Raw genomic sequence first — 19,744 nt, 5'->3', positions numbered from 1 at the left:
GTTTTTTTAAGCAGGTAAAAAAAGCACCTCCATTCACACACTGCGTAAAAAAGCGCAGCAAAAAACGCAGTGTGAAAATGAAGGGTGACATGTGTAATGTCACACTTCATTTCAGTGTGACATGTGTACTGTTTGTGTCTGTGTGCGTTTGTGTACTGTCTGTGTCTATGTGTCCTGTGTGTCTATGTGTCGTGTGTGTGTCCCTAGCAGTGTATGTACAGACTATGGATACTCACCTACCCGATGGATGAGAGACCCGTCTGCTCCGTCCCGCGCTTGCAGCATCTGCCGTGAAGCGATCAGCAGACTGTCAGCTGACCGGCTTGTAATCAGCTGACCGGCCGGTTACAAGCCAGTTAGCTAACAGCTGATCGGCTCACCGGCAGATGCTGGAAGCGCGGGATTGGAGCGGACCGGACCGGACACCTCTCTCCTGACATCGGGTAGGTGAGTATCCATCCTGCGCCTCCGTAAAAAAGCGATGGAATTACGCAGTGTGTGAACACCGCTGCGTAATTCCATCGCTTATAATGGGCACAATAGAGAGAAAGCGCAGGATGCAGCTGCGTAAAGAATTGACATGCCAATTCTTTACACAGCTGCGCTTTCCCGCTGCGTAAAATTACACAGTATCTGAACGGCAAAGTGAATTTCCCATTCACTTTGCTGGCAGACGCAAAGCACATTGCGTATTTTCAAAAAGCGCACGCAAAAAAGCCCGCGAAAATACGCAATGTGTGAACGCAGCCTTAGTGTGACACCTAGATCGTTAGACTCAAGCCTGATTTAATCAGTTGTAGTCAAGTGCCATATGGTAGATCTAGTGATGAAAAACTTTTGTTCTGAGTTAAGAGGAGTTTTAGTAATGAATTAGTTTAATAATAAATTTAATAAGGAATTTAAATATTTAACCTCTAAATGACAGTAAAACAATGTCTATGATTTCACTAGATGTTTTATATACTCCGCTACACATTGATCATGAGCAGTGTACGCTTTTGCAGTATGTGATACAGTTGGAAAATTACAGTCTATATAGGATTGATTAAAACCTCAACCACAATTACAGTTCTCAAGAAACTAAATAAACAGCCACACTATGAAAATAATTTTGTCGTAAAAACACAAGATATTTGATTATATCAAGGAGAATTAAATTGCCATTAAATCAAACATAGAGCTCATCAGGTTTACTGCAATATATTGCATTTACATTTGACAAAGTCAATGATGACAACATTGTTACCTTAATGAGCTCTCCTCTAGAGGCAAAACTTGAAACCAAGCAATTTTCTAGGCGTTTAGATTTTGTGATTGATACGTAGAGACGATTCTCAGCTATCTCATGAGCCTGAGGAGGTAGGATCGTTTCTATGCCTTCCCTATGGCAATGAAATGATAAACATTATTCATATTTAATTATTTAGCAAGCAATAAATATTTAACAGGTATTCTGCATTCAGCCGTAGGTTCGGGGACAATGCCTTTTTTGCATTCCATTGTTGTGAAAAAATATGCATCTGACTCTTTGGGTAGTAATGAAAGCTAGGGCCACAAAACTATAATCTTTCTCTGTTTAAACAACTCAGAAAAGCAGTGCTCTGTCATATATACTTGCTCACCTTAAGTGTTTCATAAAATCATATCTTGGTTTAACCACTCCAGGAAATCGCTTTCTAAAATCTTCAGAAAATGTGTAGAGGAAATCCTTACTTTCCTAAAAGTCAAGGGAAAATGATATTTCTACTGACAAGTCAATAAAAGTATGAATGTAAATTTACTGTGAAAAAACGAGAGGACAGAAAAATAAAAGACATAAAGACTAACAGAATTCTTCTGTTTGTAATTAAGGACTGGTTCTCACACGTGCGGTGCTTGTCTACAGTGTTTTACCAAACCTGCCAGATGTTGCATGAAAAACATTGGGGAATTATGGATTCATACTTTATAAGACGGATTCATAACATTGTTGATTACTGCTCTAAATTATATTGCATATTAATGCATATTTTAGACTGGATTTTCTGGACTGTGCGGTTAATGCTGATATATATATATTACTATGATGACGTTATATATTGTATTTATGTTCCAGCTGATAATACAATATAGGTTATAATAACAGAAAACATTCATGGTTTACCTTTCAAATTTCTTTTTCAAGTTCACAAAACTTGATCTTAACAAGTGTGTTGCAATGATTGGTTGCCACAGTCACATGACCAGACAAACATCATCGTTGTATTGGTTTTAATAAGCACCTGAGGGGCACCATGAAACTGTCAGCATGGTTAAGCGGGTTTGAAAGGTGAAAACAATAATATTTATTATCTTCTATTACAAAAGATATCTGTTGTGGTCTGTAAATACTTTATTATAATGTATACAACTCAGTTTGAAAACGTTTTTCCCAATGGCCTCAATGAAACATGAAAATGTAGCAGGTTCTCTTTTAAGGGAATCTGTCAGTAGGATCAACCCTCCTAAGCTGTCTATATGGGCATGTAGGTCATAGGTAGCTGAATAAAATGATACCTTGATATATGCGATCCGATGGCAGAGAAATCCACATTTTTCTTATATGTAAATGAGCTGTTGAGATTTAGAAGCCAATCACAGATCTCCCTGATATTCTGCCTCCATAGCTTATTTGAAATGAAAGGGGGTGTTACCCCTGTGAGACATGTAGATCAGGAGAGCAGACTGTCAGTCATTACGTGTCTCACACTGGTAAAGCCCTCTTTTTTTAAAAAAAAAAAAATAAGTTATGGGTTTAGATTCTTGGTGATATTTATGTCTGATGCAGAGCTCTTAACAGCTCATTTACATATCAAGAAAAATGTGGATTTCTTTGGAATAAGACATAGAATTGCAGATATCAATGTATCGTTTTATTCAACTTTCCATGACCTACATGCCCATATAGGCAGCTTAGTAGGGTTAATCCTACTAGGAGATCTCCTTTAAAGGAAATCTGTCACCTGGTTTTTACCACCTTATCTGAGAGCATGCATGATGTAGGTAAAAAGACCTTGATTTCAATGGTGTATCACCGAGTTTACTGAATTCAGCGGTTGTGACGCAATCACAGTTTTTAGATGTAACATGAAGCAGAGCTGAGAAAGCTAACTCCACCCACATCAGGCTATGTATGTACATTGTTTATTGATAGTGTGCTGCTTGTCACTGGAGGGGGCAGAGTCAGACCAGTGCTTGCCCACCAGCTATTCTTCACAGTAAATAAAAAATAGCACACAGCCTGATAAATGACACATCGTTAAAATCTGTTTTTTAACCCCGACAGCATGCTCTTCTCAGATTATGTAGCAAATGCCTACTGAAAGATTCCTTTTAATTAGAGCTTAAAATTGCTAAAGTCAACTCTCTGCTTTATCTCAACCACAATACTTGACATGTAAGATTCATTACACGGCCCTTCTAAATGGCCAAAATGATCTTTGTTTTGGTCAGTGATACGTGGCATTTCTATGTTTCTGCTAGTGTGTGGGGTTGCTACTTTGGAAATAATGTCTTTTTGGACCACACATCATAAATGTACAGCATGTACAAGTTATATTGCACCCTGACCTCTGTGGAAATGTATTTTAGTAAATCAGACTGTGCATTAGGAGTAAAGCATCCAAATTTTCAGGAGGGCAGATCAACAAGATATTCTGTATCAGAGTATAGGTTAGAAAGCACAGTCAGCAGTCTGCTGGAGTAGTGAGGGGAGTGGGAAATCTCACACTTCAGGCATCAGTACCTACAGACACAGTGGAGAGTCAATACCTCTGGGGCTGTAGAAGATAACATTTTACTACTGTCTCTACTATCTGTATTGATACATGACAGCAATGATAGCAGCAATCCATTCTCACACTAAGGGATATTCACAAAAATTAAGGACTGGAGTAGAGATGACTGGATCTGTTCAAATTTGCCTGTTCATGCGGTTTTTCCCTGTAAATCCAATTTGCAGAAAACTTATTCTCTGCAAATTTAAAGTCCCTTATTAGCCTTAGAGGTCTCTCCAGACCCCATTGCATAATAAATCTAATTTGTAAAAAAATAGTCCTTATTCTCATCTTACCACACACCTCGCTGGGCCCTCTGCTACTCACTGCAACCCATCCAGTGCTCGCCGCATCTTCTGATCCCCCCGCTACTAACGTGGAAAATCACGGCATCATGACGTCACGGCATGCTTTGTGACCTTTTGCGCAAATGAGGGGAATCCTCCCAACAAAACCTCTTTTATAAGCCAGAAATCCTGGCTCAATGTGAGATAGGATCAGGAGCTGTGGAAAGGACAGGACAGGTAGTGGTGAATAACGGAGGACCGGAGATCTGATAAAAATAACAGTCAACAACCACCATTTTGCTGTATCTTTGCAGAAGAGAATTTTAAAAAATCCACATAATGGCGAATGCAGATTTTTGTAAAATTTGAGTAGAATTAATTTCCACTCAAATTTATTCAGTCATCACTACACTGGAGCTAAAAACAAATGAAAAATTTTAACTAAGAAAGTTTTTCTGAAGTCAAGGTGGCTTTTCTTCTGCATTGATGTTGACACAGGAAAGAGATTCTTCTCCCTTTTTGTGTCTGTAATGTGATGTCTTCTGTAGAGATGAGCGGTGTTCGACTAGAACTGTTCGCCAATCTCAAATTCGAGCTGTTTTGGGCGGTGTTCGAGTTGTTCGACGAACCCGAATGATTTGCAAAAAATTCGGCTGTTCGAGGTTATGTTCGACAACTGTTCGTGCACCAAAAGCGTGTCCTGCATGTCTGGCGCTATTTAGAGCACCAATCATGCAGGGATTGTCTGCCACTCACTGTAATGCCACAGCCATGGTGGTTGTGGCATTAGAGTGATTTCCCAAATCGATGGGAACAGTGCTCACAGTGAAACATGAAAAGCCGGCAATTCAGCAGCGGCATACACCGGTACTCGACAATTTAGAACCGAAAGAATAGAGCTTCACACATAGATTAGATAGATAGAAACATGTCAGTCACATATATAAGAAGTACAGTGACAGTGTTGATTACTGTACTTGTCATTTAGTGTAAAGGATTTATTAAAAAAAATATTAGTGTTTTCATGCACTGTCTCTTTAAAAAAGCCGGCCGGCAATTCAGCAGCGGTACCCGACAATTTAGAATGGAAGGAATAGAGAATCACACATAGATTAGATAGATAGAAACATGTCAGTCACATATATATGAAGTACAGTGACAGTGTTGATTACTGTACTTGTCATTTAGTGTTAAAATAAAGGATTTATTTAAAAAAAAATTGGCGTGGGGTTCCCCATAATTTTAGGCTCTAGCGGAGGTTAAGCAGACAGCTGGGGCAGATATTTGATGCCTGGGAAGGGGTAATACCCACAGAGCTTCCAAGGCTACTAATATCAGCCCCCAGCTGAATGCCTAGCCTTTACTAGCTATTAAAATGGGGGACCCCCCCAAAAATTGACGTGGGGTCCCCCCTATTTTAATAGCTAGCAAAGGCTAGGCAGACAGCTGGGGGCTGATATTGGCCCCCTCCCAGGCTAGAAAAACCAGCCGTCAGCCGCCCCAGAAATGGCACATCCATAGGATGCGCCAATTCTGGTACTTAGCCTCGCTCTTCCCACTGCCCTGTAGCGGTGGCAGTGGGGTAATAGGGCTGGGGTTGATGTCAGCTTATAATGCCAGCTGACATCAAGCCCAGGTTAGTAATGGAGAGGAGTCTATAAGACACCCCCATTACTAACCCCATAGTCAAAGTTAAAAAAAAACACAAACACCCAGAATAAAGTCCTTTAATTGAAATAAAGACACAATTCTTTATTGTTCTAAATTAAACCATACTTACAATCACGCCCATTCCAGCTGAAGCCAACGATCCCCTGCAATAAAAGAAAAATAATAAAGCAACATAATCCTTACCTTTCCATGGTTCCCACGACAGCTTCAGCTCTGCTACATCGAGATGACTGGCTGGACCGCAGCAGAAAGCTGCCATCCAGCCTGTCATCCCGCAGACACTGAGAAGTGCAGGCTTGCTTGCGCTCCTCAGCGTCTCTCTGTGACGGCATCCAGATGAGCCGAGTTCATGTCCAATGAACTCAGCTCACCTCATGCACGTCACTGACAGCGTGGGAAAATTCTCCTGCACTCAGCGCTTCAGCGTGAGAATTCTCCCACGCTGAAGCGCTGAGTGCAGGAGAATTTTCCCACGCTGTCAGTGACGTGCATGAGGTGAGCCGAGTTCATTGGACATTAACTCGGCTCATCTGGATGCCCTCACAGAGAGACACTGTGGAGCGCAAGCAAGCCTGCACTTCTCAGTGTCTGCGGGATGACAGGCTGGATGGCAGCGTTCTGCTGCGGTCCAGCCTGTCATCTCGATGTAGCAGAGCTGAAGCTGTCTTGGGAACCATGGAAAGGTAAGGATGATGTTGCTTTATTATTTTTCTTTTATTTCAGGAGATCGTTGGCTTCAGCTGGAATGGGCGTGACGGTAAGTATGGTTTAATTTAGAACAATAAACAATTGCGTGTTTATTTCAATTAAAGGACTTTTTTCTGGGTGTTGTGTTTCTTTTAAATACTTTACTAGAAATTCATGGTGGTCATGTCTAATATTGGCGTGACCCCATGAATTTCGGGCTTAGGGCCAGCTGATAATGCCAAGCTGGCCCTAACCCCTTTATTACCCAGTGAGCCACAGCATCAGGACCCTGGATGAGTTGGGTACAGCGCCAGAAGATGGCGCTTCTATGAACGCACCATTTTCCGGGGTGGCTGCGGACTGCAATTTGCAGTGGGGGTGGCCCAGAAAGCTTGGGCCTCCCTGCGCTGTGGATTCCAGCCCCCAGCTGCCTAGTTGTACCTGGCTGGACACAAAAACAGGTCGAAGCCCCACGTCAATTTTCTTTAAATTATTTCATGAAATAATTAAGAAAAAAAGGGCTTCCCTATATTGTTGTGTCCGGCCAGGTGCAAATAGGCAGCTGTTGGTTGGGGGCAGCCTGTTCCTGCCTGCTGTACCTGGCTGGACACAAATATAGTGCGAAGCCCCACGTCAATTTTTTTTTAATTATTTCATGAAATAATTTAAAAAATAAAAAGGCTTCCCTATATTGTTGTGTCCGGCCAGGTACAAATAGGCAGCTGGTGGTTGGGGGCAGCCCGTTCCTGCCTGCTGCACCTGACTGGACACAAATATAGTGCAAAGCCCCACGTCAATTTTTTTTAAATTATTTCATGAATTTCCTGAAATAATTTAAAAAAATTGAAGTGGGGCTTCGCACTATATTTGTGTCCAGCCAGGTATAGCAGGCAGGAATGGGCTGCCCCCAACCACCAGCTGCCTATTTGTACCTGGCCGGACACAACAATATAGGGAAGGCCTTTTTTTCCTAATTATTTCATGAATTTCCTGAAATAATTAAAAAAAATTGAAGTGGGGCTTCGCACTATATTTGAGTCCAGCCAGGTACAGAAGGCAGGAACGGGCTGCCCCCAAACACCAGCTGCCTATTTGTACCTGGCCGGACACAACAATATAGGGAAGGCCTTTTTTTCTTAATTATTTCAGGAATTTCATGAAATAATTAAAAAAAAAATACGTGGGGCTTCGCCCTAATTTTGTGTTCAGCCAGGTACAACTAGGCAGCTGGGGGCTGGAATCTGCAGCGCAGGGAGGCCCAAGCTTTCTGCCCCCCCCCTGCTGCAAATTGCAGTCCGCAGCCACCCCGGAAAATGGCGCATTCATAGAAGCGCCATCTTCTGGCGCTGTACCCAACTCATCCAGGGCCCTGGTGCGGTGGCTCACTGGGTAATAAAGGGGTTAGGGACAGCTTGGTATTATCAGCTGGCCCTAAGCCCAAAATTCATGGGGTCGTGCCAGTATTAGACATGACCGCCATGAATTTCTAGTAAAGTATTTAAAAAAAACACAACACCCAGAATAAAGTCCTTTAATTGAAATAAACACACAATTCTTTATTGTTCTAAATTAAACCATACTTACCATCACGCCCATTCCAGCTGAAGCCAACGATCTCCTGCAATAAAAGAAAAATAATAAACCATCATCATCCTTACCTTTCCATGGTTCCCACGACAGCTTCAGCTCTGCTACATCGAGATGACAGGCTGGACCGCAGCAGAACGCTGCCATCCAGCCTGTCATCCCGCAGACACTGAGAAGAGCAGGCTTGCTTGCGCTCCTCAGTGTCTCGCTGTGACGGCATCCAGATGAGCCGAGGTCGTGTCCAATGAACTCGGCTCACCTCATGCACGTCACTGACAGCGTGGGAAAATTCTCATGCTGAAGCGCTGAGTGCAGTAGAATTCTCCCACGCTGTCAGTGACGTGCATGAGGTGAGCTCATGTCCAATAAACTCAGCTCACCTCATGCACGTCACTGACAGCGTGGGAAAATTCTCCTGCACTCAGCGCTTCAGCGTGAGAATTCTCCCACGCTGTAAGTGACGTGCATGAGGTGAGCTGAGATCATTGGACATGAACTCACCTCATTCACGTCACTAACAGCGTGGGAAAATTCTCACGCTGAAGCGCTGAGTGCAGGAGAATTTTCCCACGCTGTCAGTGACGTGCATGAGGTGAGTTCATGTCCAATGATCTCAGCTCACCTCATGCACGTCACTGACAGCGTGGGAGAATTCTCCTGCACTCAGCGCTTCAGCGTGAGAATTTTCCCACGCTGTCAGTGACGTGCATGAGGTGAGTACATGTCCAATGATCTCAGCTCACCTCATGCACGTCACTGACAGCGTGGTAAAATTCTCCTGTACTCAGCGGTTCAGCGTGATAATTCTCCCACGCTGAAGCGCTGAGTGCAGGAGAATTTTCCCACGCTGTCAGTGACGTGCATGAGGTGAGCCGAGTTCATTGGACATGACCTCGGCTCATCTGGATGCCGTCACAGCGAGACACTGAGGAGCGCAAGCAAGCCTGCTCTTCTCAGTGTCTGCGGGTTGACAGGCTGGATGGCAGCGTTCTGCTGCGGTCCAGCCTGTCATCTCGATGTAGCAGAGCTGGAGCTGTCCTGGGAACCATCGAAAGGTAAGGATGATGTTGGTTTATTATTTTATTTTTATTGCAGGAGATCGTTGGCTTCTGCTGGAATGGGCGTGACGGTAAGTATGGTTTAATTTAGAACAATAAAGAATTGTGTGTTTATTTCAATTAAAGGATTTTATTCTGGGTGTTTGTGTTTTTTTTTAACTTTGACTATGGGGTTAGTAATGGGGGTGTCTTATAGACGCCTCTCCATTACTAACCTGGGCTTGATGTCAGCTGGCATTATAAGCTGACATCAACCCCAGCCCTATTACCCCACTGCCACCGCTACAGGGCAGTGGGAAGAGCGAGGCTAAGTGCCAGAATTGGCGCATCCTATGGATGCGCCATTTCTGGGGCGGCTGACGGCTGGTGTTTCTAGCCTGGGAGGGGGCCAATATTCATGGCACCCTTCCTGAGCTATTAATATCAGCCCCCAGCTGTCTGCCTAGCCTTTGCTAGCTATTAAAATAGGGGGGACCCCACGTCATTTTTTTGGGGGGGTTTCCCATTTTAATAGCTAGTAAAGGCTAGGTATTCAGCTGGGGGCTGATATTAGTAGCCTGGGAAGCTCCATGGGTATTACCCCCTTCCCAGGCTTCAAACATCTGCCCCAGTCGTCTGCTTAACCTCCGCTAGAGACTAAAATTACGGGGAACCCCACGCTAATTTTTTTTTAATAAATCCTTTATTTTAACACTAACTGACAAGTACAGTAACCAACACTATCACTGTACTTATTATATATCTGACTGACATGTTTCTATCTATCTAATCTATGTGTGATGCTCTATCTTTCTGTTCTAAATTGTCGGGTACAGATGCTGAATTGCCGGCCGGCTTTTTTAAAGAGACGGTGCATAAAAACACTATTATTTTTTTAAATAAATCCTTTACACTAAATGACAAGTACAGTAAGCAACACTGTCACTGTACTTATTATATATGTGACTGACATGTTTCTATCTATCTAATCTATGTGTGAAGCTCTATTCTTTCTGTTCTAAATTGTCGGGTACAGCTGCTGAATTGCCGGCCGGCTTTTTTAAAGAGACGGTGCATGAAAACACTAATATTTTTTTTAATAAATCCTTTACACTAAATGACAAGTGCAGTAACCAACACTGTCACTGTGCTTCTTATATGTGTGACTGACATGTTTCTATCTATCTAATCTATGTATGATGCTCTATTCCTTCTTGTCTAAATTGTCGGGTACCGGTGTATGCCGCTGCTGAATTTGCCGGCCGGCTTTTTTAAAGAGAGTGTCTTCTGAGCAGTTTGTCAGCTTTTGGACACCTTTGAAGGTGTTTTCTATGTGTTTCTATGTGTTTTTGTTTGCCTGCCATTGGTTTTAACGGTGTTCGACGATGTTCTAAGGTGTTCGACGAACAGTTCGACGAACAGTTCCTCGAACATCCCGGTGTTCGACGAACCGAACCGAACCCGAACACTACGGGGGTGGCTCAACACTAGTCTTCTGTGTCCTGTTGGCTATTCTAATGAAATTAACTAGTCAGCAAACCTCCTGAATCATGTTTCCAACATAGAAAGGAAAGTAAGCGCTCTGTGTCTAAATCAATGCTGACATGGTGCTGACTGGACCATGGGACCTGACGCTAAAACTGTTCTATCAATTTTATTACTTAAAACTTTTAAATCCAGCTAGACAAGCATTTTAACTCAAGGCAACCATCAACATAGGTTGTGAAAAAAAAACATTCAGAACCTTTAAAGCAGATCTGTATACATTATTAAATAGATCTTAGACATGATGAGGCTGGTTTATTCTCATTGTAAATTCACTACAGAATGCCTGTATAATTCTTTTTACCTTTTGATAATAAAATTAGCATTTCAGGAGTATAAATAGAGCTAATATACTGCAGGATGCAGCAGACCCCTATGAAAAATGCAAGGCACCACTCACACACCTATCATCCATGGGGGGGTTGTTCATTCTAAGGCCTCATTAAGATGTTTGTGTTGCACGTATGTGTTATATCCATTTTTTTTCACAGATAGAACTTTATAACCTTCGGGACTATTCACATTTCTGTTTTCTTCATTCTTCATTGATTGTGTGTCTGTGCAAAACTCACAGAGATACAGGTATTTATTTATTAATTATACTGTTTTAATTGTTCTGCTTTTAGCCCTCCTTGGATGGTGAGGTCCTTTTCCACATTGTTATCATTTGGACTTACTGCTGCCTTACAAAGTGATCTTTTGTGGTGACTGCGTCCTGACATGTGGAGGATTGGATAGCAGAAGAATACAGAAAAACGTTTATGCACTGTTGTGAAACATTATGTACTGCCTTTGATCAAGCCTGTGCATTTACCATCATTGGTGTTTGAGTATCTGTGTCCATCTCTCCTGTGTAATACCCATCCAGTGCTCCAACCAGTAATCTCTGATACGGTGCGCATGCACTGGCTCTCTCCACGGCTGTGTGGAATCTTACCCTACCTGTGTTGCACTTTATGACTCTGCTTTGCAGCTTTGTGTAACTTTAATATTTGTCAGGTATTTTTCTTGGGTTGCGGACTGACTGGTTTGTTGCTGTTTTTTGCACATTTATAGTCATTGTCTGGATTTGTCATTCTTATATGAATTTATCTTTAATAGGGTTGATGTTAGAACTCTCCTGTTAGGTTTTTTCTATTTTGCTGGTCACATGACCTTTTTGCCTATTTAATCCTGCTCCGCCCTTCTGGCCATGCTGGACTTCATTGTAATTTCTACTCTTAAGTAGAGATGAGCGTTGTTCTACTCGAACTGTTCGCCAATCTCAAATTCGAGCTGTTTTGGGCGGTGTTCGAGCCGTTCGGCGAACACGAACAATTTGAGAAAAATTCGGCTGTTCGAGGTTATGTTCGATAACTGTTCGTGCACCAAAATCATAACTGGATTTTTTCTCAGTAATGATGAAAATTAATGTTAATACGCAGTTTGAGTGTACAGCGGGGTGGGGGGAGGGGCAGGGGATGGATCTCTGCAGGAACAATGAAGATGTCCATTTTTTTTCTCTTTCCCGCATTTACAGTGGGGAGGTGCAATCTGTCAGCCTATCAGCAGCGCACACACGGAGCGAAGTGCTTTTTTTCACACAAGCAAGGGCATGTGTCATTGGCAGTGTATGTCACATGTCCTTGCCCTATAAGACCAAGCCATTTTCCCCGTCGCCACCATTTTCTCACTGCTGCAGCTGCATGTTAGACGGCACCGCTGTTGCTGTGTGCGCTATACCTTGTTAATTTCAAGCCAATTTTCGCACAAATATACAGATAGCTTGGGAGTAGGGAATAGTTGTGATTGCAGTCCTGTTAAGGACTAGGTTACAGCATTTCCTACGACTTTTATCAGGGAGGTCTGAGCTCTTAAATAGATCGGTTGTGGGAGTAAAGACTAATTGTAATTGCAGTCCTTTTCAGGACTAGGTTACATGAGTTCCTATCAGTTTTTGCCAGGCAGGTCTGTGCCAGTGCTGTGCAAGTTTTTTTCACAGCATTTGGCTGAATCTAGCAAAGCTAATCCTTTTTGGCCTATTGCAGAGTGTGTTAGCCAGTGGAGTAGCCTATCTGTGTTGCAAGATATACCACCTGTGTATAGAATACCAATTTTTTTACTGCACCTAGTGAAGTAAAATCTTTTGGGCATAGCATCATTCTATTAGTCCATCTATACTGACCTCCATCAGGTTGCAAATTAAAACTAATTTTTATCTGCATCTACAGTACCTCTGAAAAAATATTTGGGCTTCTAGCAGTGTGTGGGACTTGTTCTATTAGTCCATCTATACTGACCTCCATCAGGTTGCAAACTGAATATATTTTTTTCTGCATCTACCTCTGAAAAAATATTGGGCTTCTAGCTGTGTGTGGGTCTTGTTCTATTAATCCATCTATACTGACCTCCATCAGGTTGCAAACTGAATATATTTTTTTCTGCATCTACCTCTGAAAAAATATTTGGCCTTCTAGTAGTGTGTCGGACTTTCTCTATTAGTCCATCTATACTGACCTCCATCAGGTTGCAAATTAAAACTAATTTTTATCTGCATCTACAGTACCTCTGAAAAAATATTTGGGCTTCTAGCAGTGTGTGGGACTTGTTCTATTAGTCCATCTATACTGACCTCCATCAGGTTGCAAACTGAATATATTTTTTTCTGCATCTACCTCTGAAAAAATATTGGGCTTCTAGCTGTGTGTGGGTCTTGTTCTATTAATCCATCTATACTGACCTCCATCAGGTTGCAAACTGAATATATTTTTTTCTGCATCTACCTCTGAAAAAATATTTGGCCTTCTAGTAGTGTGTCGGACTTTCTCTATTAGTCCATCTATACTGACCTCCATCAGGTTGCAAATTAAAACTAATTTTTATCTGCATCTACAGTACCTCTGAAAAAATATTTGGGCTTCTAGCAGTGTGTGGGACTTGTTCTATTAGTCCATCTATACTGACCTCCATCAGGTTGCAAACTGAATATATTTTTTTCTGTATCTACCTCTGAAAAAATATTGGGCTTCTAGCTGTGTGTGGGTCTTGTTCTATTAATCCATCTATACTGACCTCCATCAGGTTGCAAACTGAATATATTTTTTTCTGCATCTACCTCTGAAAAAATATTTGGCCTTCTAGTAGTGTGTCGGACTTTCTCTATTAGTCCATCTATACTGACCTCCATCAGGTTGCAAATTAAAACTAATTTTTACCTGCATCTACAGTATCTCTGAAAAAATATTTGGGCTTCTAGCAGTGTGTGGGACTTGTTCTATTAGTCCATCTATACTGACCTCCATCAGGTTGCAAACTGAATATAGTTTTTTCTGCATCTACCTCTGAAAAAATATTGGGCTTCTAGCTGTGTGTGGGTCTTGTTCTATTAATCCATCTATACTGACCTCCATCAGGTTGCAAACTGAATATATTTTTTTCTGCATCTACCTCTCAAAAAATATTTGGCCTTCTAGTAGTGTGTCGGACTTTCTCTATTAGTCCATCTATACTGACCTCCATCAGGTTGCAAACTGAATATAATTTTTTCTGCATCTAGCTCTGAAAAAATATTTGGCCTTCTAGTAGTGTGTCGGTCTTTCTCTATTAGTCCATGTATACTGACCTCCATCAGGTTGCAAATTAAAACTAATTTTTATCTGCATCTACAGTACCTCTGAAAAAATATTTGGGCTTCTAGCAGTGTGTGGGACTTGTTCTATTAGTCCATCTATACTGACCTCCATCAGGTTGCAAACTGAATATATTTTTTTCTGCATCTACCTCTGAAAAAATATTGGGCTTCTAGCTGTGTGTGGGTCTTGTTCTATTAATCCATCTATACTGACCTCCATCAGGTTGCAAACTGAATATAATTTTTTTCTGCATCTAGCTCTGAAAAAATATTTGGCCTTCTAGTAGTGTGTCGGACTTTCTCTATTAGTCCATCTATACTGACCTCCATCAGGTTGCAAATTAAAACTAATTTTTATCTGCATCTACAGTACCTCTGAAAAAATATTTGGGCTTCTAGCTGTGTGTGGGACTTGTTGTATTAGTCCATCTATACTGACCTCCATCAGGTTGCAAACTGAATATATTTTTTTCTGCATCTACCTCTGAAAAAATATTTGGCTTTCTAGTAGTGTGTCGGACTTTCTCTATTAGTCCATCTATACTGACCTCCATCAGGTTGCAAATTAAAAATAATTTTTATCTGCATCTACAGTACCTCTGAAAAAATATTTGGGCTTCTAGCTGTGTGCGGGACTTGTTGTATTAGTCCATCTATACTGACCTCCATCAGGTTGCAAACTGAATATATTTTTTTCTGCATCTACCTCTCAAAAAATATTTGGCCTTCTAGTAGTGTTTCAGACTTTCTCTATTAGTCCATCTATACTGACCTCCATCAGGTTGCAAATTAAAACTAATTTTTATCTGCATCTACAGTACCTCTGAAAAAATATTTGGGCTTATAGCTGTGTGCGGGACTTGTTGTATTAGTCCATCTATACTGACCTCCATCAGGTTGCAAACTGAATATATTTTTTTCTGCATCTACCTCTGAAAAAATATTGGGCTTCTAGCTGTGTGTGGGTCTTGTTCTATTAATCCATCTATACTGACCTCCATCAGGTTGCAAACTGAATATATTTTTTTCTGCATCTACCTCTCAAAAAATATTTGGCCTTCTAGTAGTGTGTCGGACTTTCTCTATTAGTCCATCTATACTGACCTCCATCAGGTTGCAAACTGAATATAATTTTTTCTGCATCTAGCTCTGAAAAAATATTTGGCCTTCTAGTAGTGTGTCGGTCTTTCTCTATTAGTCCATGTATACTGACCTCCATCAGGTTGCAAATTAAAACTAATTTTTATCTGCATCTACAGTACCTCTGAAAAAATATTTGGGCTTCTAGCAGTGTGTGGGACTTGTTCTATTAGTCCATCTATACTGACCTCCATCAGGTTGCAAACTGAATATATTTTTTTCTGCATCTACCTCTGAAAAAATATTGGGCTTCTAGCTGTGTGTGGGTCTTGTTCTATTAATCCATCTATACTGACCTCCATCAGGTTGCAAACTGAATATAATTTTTTTCTGCATCTAGCTCTGAAAAAATATTTGGCCTTCTAGTAGTGTGTCGGACTTTCTCTATTAGTCCATCTATACTGACCTCCATCAGGTTGCAAATTAAAACTAATTTTTATCTGCATCTACAGTACCTCTGAAAAAATATTTGGGCTTCTAGCTGTGTGTGGGACTTGTTGTATTAGTCCATCTATACTGACCTCCATCAGGTTGCAAACTGAATATATTTTTTTCTGCATCTACCTCTGAAAAAATATTTGGCTTTCTAGTAGTGTGTCGGACTTTCTCTATTAGTCCATCTATACTGACCTCCATCAGGTTGCAAATTAAAAATAATTTTTATCTGCATCTACAGTACCTCTGAAAAAATATTTGGGCTTCTAGCTGTGTGCGGGACTTGTTGTATTAGTCCATCTATACTGACCTCCATCAGGTTGCAAACTGAATATATTTTTTTCTGCATCTACCTCTCAAAAAATATTTGGCCTTCTAGTAGTGTTTCAGACTTTCTCTATTAGTCCATCTATACTGACCTCCATCAGGTTGCAAATTAAAACTAATTTTTATCTGCATCTACAGTACCTCTGAAAAAATATTTGGGCTTATAGCTGTGTGCGGGACTTGTTGTATTAGTCCATCTATACTGACCTCCATCAGGTTGCAAACTGAATATATTTTTTTCTGCATCTACCTCTGAAAAAATATTGGGCTTCTAGCTGTGTGTGGGTCTTGTTCTATTAATCCATCTATACTGACCTCCATCAGGTTGCAAACTGAATATATTTTTTTCTGCATCTACCTCTGAAAAAATATTTGGCCTTCTAGTAGTATGTCGGAGTTTCTCTATTAGTCCATCTATACTGACCTCCATCAGGTTGCAAATTCAAAATAATTTTTTTCTGCATCTAACCCAGCCAATAGTTTTGGCCTAATACCACAGTTTGGCCACTCAGCTCTGCTCGGTTACCATCCATTGTTTTTTTGTGCAAACAACTCCAGAGTTGTGAATTAGTTAACCACCAAAATGAGTGGAAAAAGGCCTGCTGCTGGTGGAAAGGGGAATAGGCGTGTTGGGAAGGGGAAAAAAGGTTGTGTCCGTGGGGTAGGTGTTAAAGCAACAGTAACATCTGCAGAAGAAAGACCATCTTCCAGCCAAACTAAAATGTCTACTTCTTTTAGCGGACAATGTGATAAGATCCCTTTCTTACGGCCACGCCAATCACTACAAATTCCAGATGAGGCACAAAAACAGCAGGTGCTTCAACGGATATCAAGTGCTCCTTTAAGTGGGCTCTCCTCCACATCAACTTCAACATCACAAATACTCCAGTCCTCAAAGGTGTCACCCAAATCGCACTTGCTTCCTCACAGCTCCCAAATCTCCAGCTGCCCGTCTGAGTATGAGGTAGAACAGATGGTTGAGTCTGCAGAGCTGTTTACTCATACTATAGCCTGGGAATCAGAGGTCGACTCCAGCGCTTCTGTGAATCCAGACGAGGAAATGATCTGCACTGATGCCCAGAATCTTTATGAGTCGGATCCAGGACCAGACGCAGAAGGTTATGACCATAATGTAGACCCTCATTCCCAAACTGTAACTCCTGTTGGTGGAGACAATGAGGAAGACGATGATAAGACTCAAATACCTGATTGGAGCGACAACTTTAGTTTTTTGTCAGGGCAGGAACAGGTTGGCTCTGAGGACGACGGGTGTGATAACGCACAGGGTGATGATGATGAGGTCGGAGATCCCACTTACTGTCAACCCACAGTCAGCCAAGAGATGAGGTAAGCAGAGGAGGTGGAGGAAGATGCTAGTGACGACGAGGTCAGGTTGCGCCTTCCTGGACAGAGACGTAGTACTGGAAGCACGTCAACAACTGCATCCTCAAACACAACTCTGCCTCTCACCACAAGTCGTGGTGGCTCTTCAGGTCGCATGGGTGCTAAGCCTTGCATAGCCTGGGCATTTTTTCAGATCGATAAAGATGACCCAACTCGTGTTATCTGTAACATTTGTCAGCAAAAGCTAAGTAGAGGCCAAAAAATACATAGTTTGAGTACTTCATGCATGAACCGGCACATGGACATGAAGCAAAAGTTGCAGTGGGAAGCTCAGTGTGCTACAATGCGGCCTAGCCGGCCGGGCCAACCACCGTCTGCCATATCTTGTGCATCCGCGGCCTCTTCATCCTCTGTGACTGGGGGGACAGCAGTCACACCTGTTTTGGGGCGCAGACCTGCCACCTCTTTACCCGCAACAGCCAGCGTGATTGGCAGGTCATCATTTTCTTTGGAGGTGGTAACACCAGCTGGTGTTGAGCGCTGTCCGACATCGATAGCACCACCTTTGGATCAAGGCAACCTAACATGTCCGCCTGCATCTTCCTCACAGACCGGCAGTTTGCCGGGGACACCCTTATCAACCCCGTCTAAGCACAATAGCCAGCCCTCGGTCCCTCAGATGTGGACAAGTAAAAGACCATTTCCTCCTAGCCATGAGAAAGCTAAGAGGTTGAATTTCACAATCTGCAAGCTCTTGGCTACAGAAATGCTGCCTTTCCGCCTGGTGGACACAGAGGATTTTCGAGACCTTATGTCCGTCGCAGTGCCCCAGTACCAGATGCCCAGTTGGCACTACTTCTCAAAGAAAGGTGTGCCTGCGCTCCACCAGCATGTCGCACACAACATCACCGCTTCTTTGAGAAACTCTGTGTGTGACAGGGTGCATTTCACTACAGACACTTGGACGAGTAGGCATGGACAGGGGGCGTTACATGTCGCTGACTGGGCACTGGGTAACTATGGTGACAGCAGGACAAGGGGCTGCTGTCCAAGTCTTGCCGTCCCCACGAGTTGTGCGTCAATCCTCTTTATGTCAAAGTTCCTCCACTGCTTCTGCCTCCTCAACCTCCTCTCGGTCTTCCACCTGCACCCAAAGCCTGTCTGGTCATGCCACAAGCTTTCTAACTGCGCAGAAGGGATCCTGCACACCTCCTTACTATGCTGGCAGTAGGGCTCAACGTCATCAGGCGGTTTTTACATTGAAATGTCTGGGAAATGTGAGTCACACAGCTGAGGAGTTGTGGTCAGCTCTGGAGAACCAATTTCATGAATGGTTGTCTCCACTGGACCTGAAACCAGGGAAGGCCGTGTGTGACAATGCTGCAAACCTGGGTGCGGCCCTTCGCCGGGGCAATGTCACACACGTACCTTGTATGGCTCACGTGTTGAACCTGGTTGTCCAGCAATTTTTAGCCCACTATCCCAGACTAGATGGCCTTCTGCAGAGGGCACGGTCGCTGTGTGCTCACTTCCGCCGTTCGCATCCCGCAGCTCAGCGACTTACATCTCTACAGAAGTCGTTGGGCCTGCCACTTCACCGGCTAAAATGCGATGTGCCTACCCGGTGGAATTCAACTCTGCACATGTTGCAGCGACTGTGGCAGCACCGACAAGCGCTGGTGCAATACGTTCTGACGTATAGCCTGGGCCAACGAGATTCAGAGGTGGGGCAAATCACGCTGGAGTAGTGGTCTCAGATCAGGGACCTATGCACCCTTCTGCACAGTTTTGAAATGGCGACGAAGATGTTTAGTGCTGACGATGCCATTATCAGCATGACTATTCCGGTGATTTACATGCTGGAGCACATGTTAAACAGAATTCGGAGTCAGGTGGTGGCACAAGAGGAGGTGGAGGAAGTAGAGGAGGAGGAGTTGTATGCGGAAGGGCTAACATCTGCAAGGTCCAGAAGGTCGGCAGCACCAAGGCGGCAGGCATGTGAGGGTGGGGGAGATGGTTTTACCAGGGCGCATGGTAGCAGCCAAACTAGTGAGGAAGGTGCAGGAGCCCAGGAAGAAGTGGAGGACGAACTGATGGAAGACTCATCAGATGAGGGATACCTTGATGACATTTCTGTTGTGCGAGGTTGGGGGGAGAGGACAGAGGAAGGAAGCATGATTGTTACCTCGCCACCAACACAACAGGGACTTGGTGCTCCTGGATGCGCAACACACATGAGTGCCTTCTTGCTGCACTACCTGCAACATGACCCTCGAATTG

At 42.8% G+C, this 19,744-nt stretch overlaps 1 protein-coding gene across 4 annotated transcripts in view; it reads right to left on the bottom strand.

Annotated features, from left to right (window-relative positions):
• PNPLA4 (patatin like domain 4, phospholipase and triacylglycerol lipase) overlaps nt 1–19,744 on the bottom strand; it is a 118,057-nt gene that overhangs the window by 79,348 nt on the left and 18,965 nt on the right. For all 4 annotated transcript variants that reach the window (XM_073667337.1, XM_073667334.1, XM_073667336.1 and 1 more), the window contains 2 exons: nt 1,623–1,717; nt 1,247–1,382 (listed from right to left, as the gene is read on the bottom strand). In XM_073667337.1, coding sequence (XP_073523438.1) covers nt 1,247–1,382; nt 1,623–1,717 — 231 coding nt within the window. The remainder of the gene's footprint in view (nt 1–1,246; nt 1,383–1,622; nt 1,718–19,744) is intronic.

The sequence above is a fragment of the Phyllobates terribilis genome, unplaced genomic scaffold (genome assembly GCF_046119375.1).
Source record: "Phyllobates terribilis strain yellow unplaced genomic scaffold, ASM4611937v1 Scaffold_2__4_contigs__length_985480577, whole genome shotgun sequence".
NCBI classification, from domain to species: domain Eukaryota; kingdom Metazoa; phylum Chordata; class Amphibia; order Anura; family Dendrobatidae; genus Phyllobates; species Phyllobates terribilis.
This window is presented reverse-complemented; position numbering and strand designations above follow the sequence as displayed.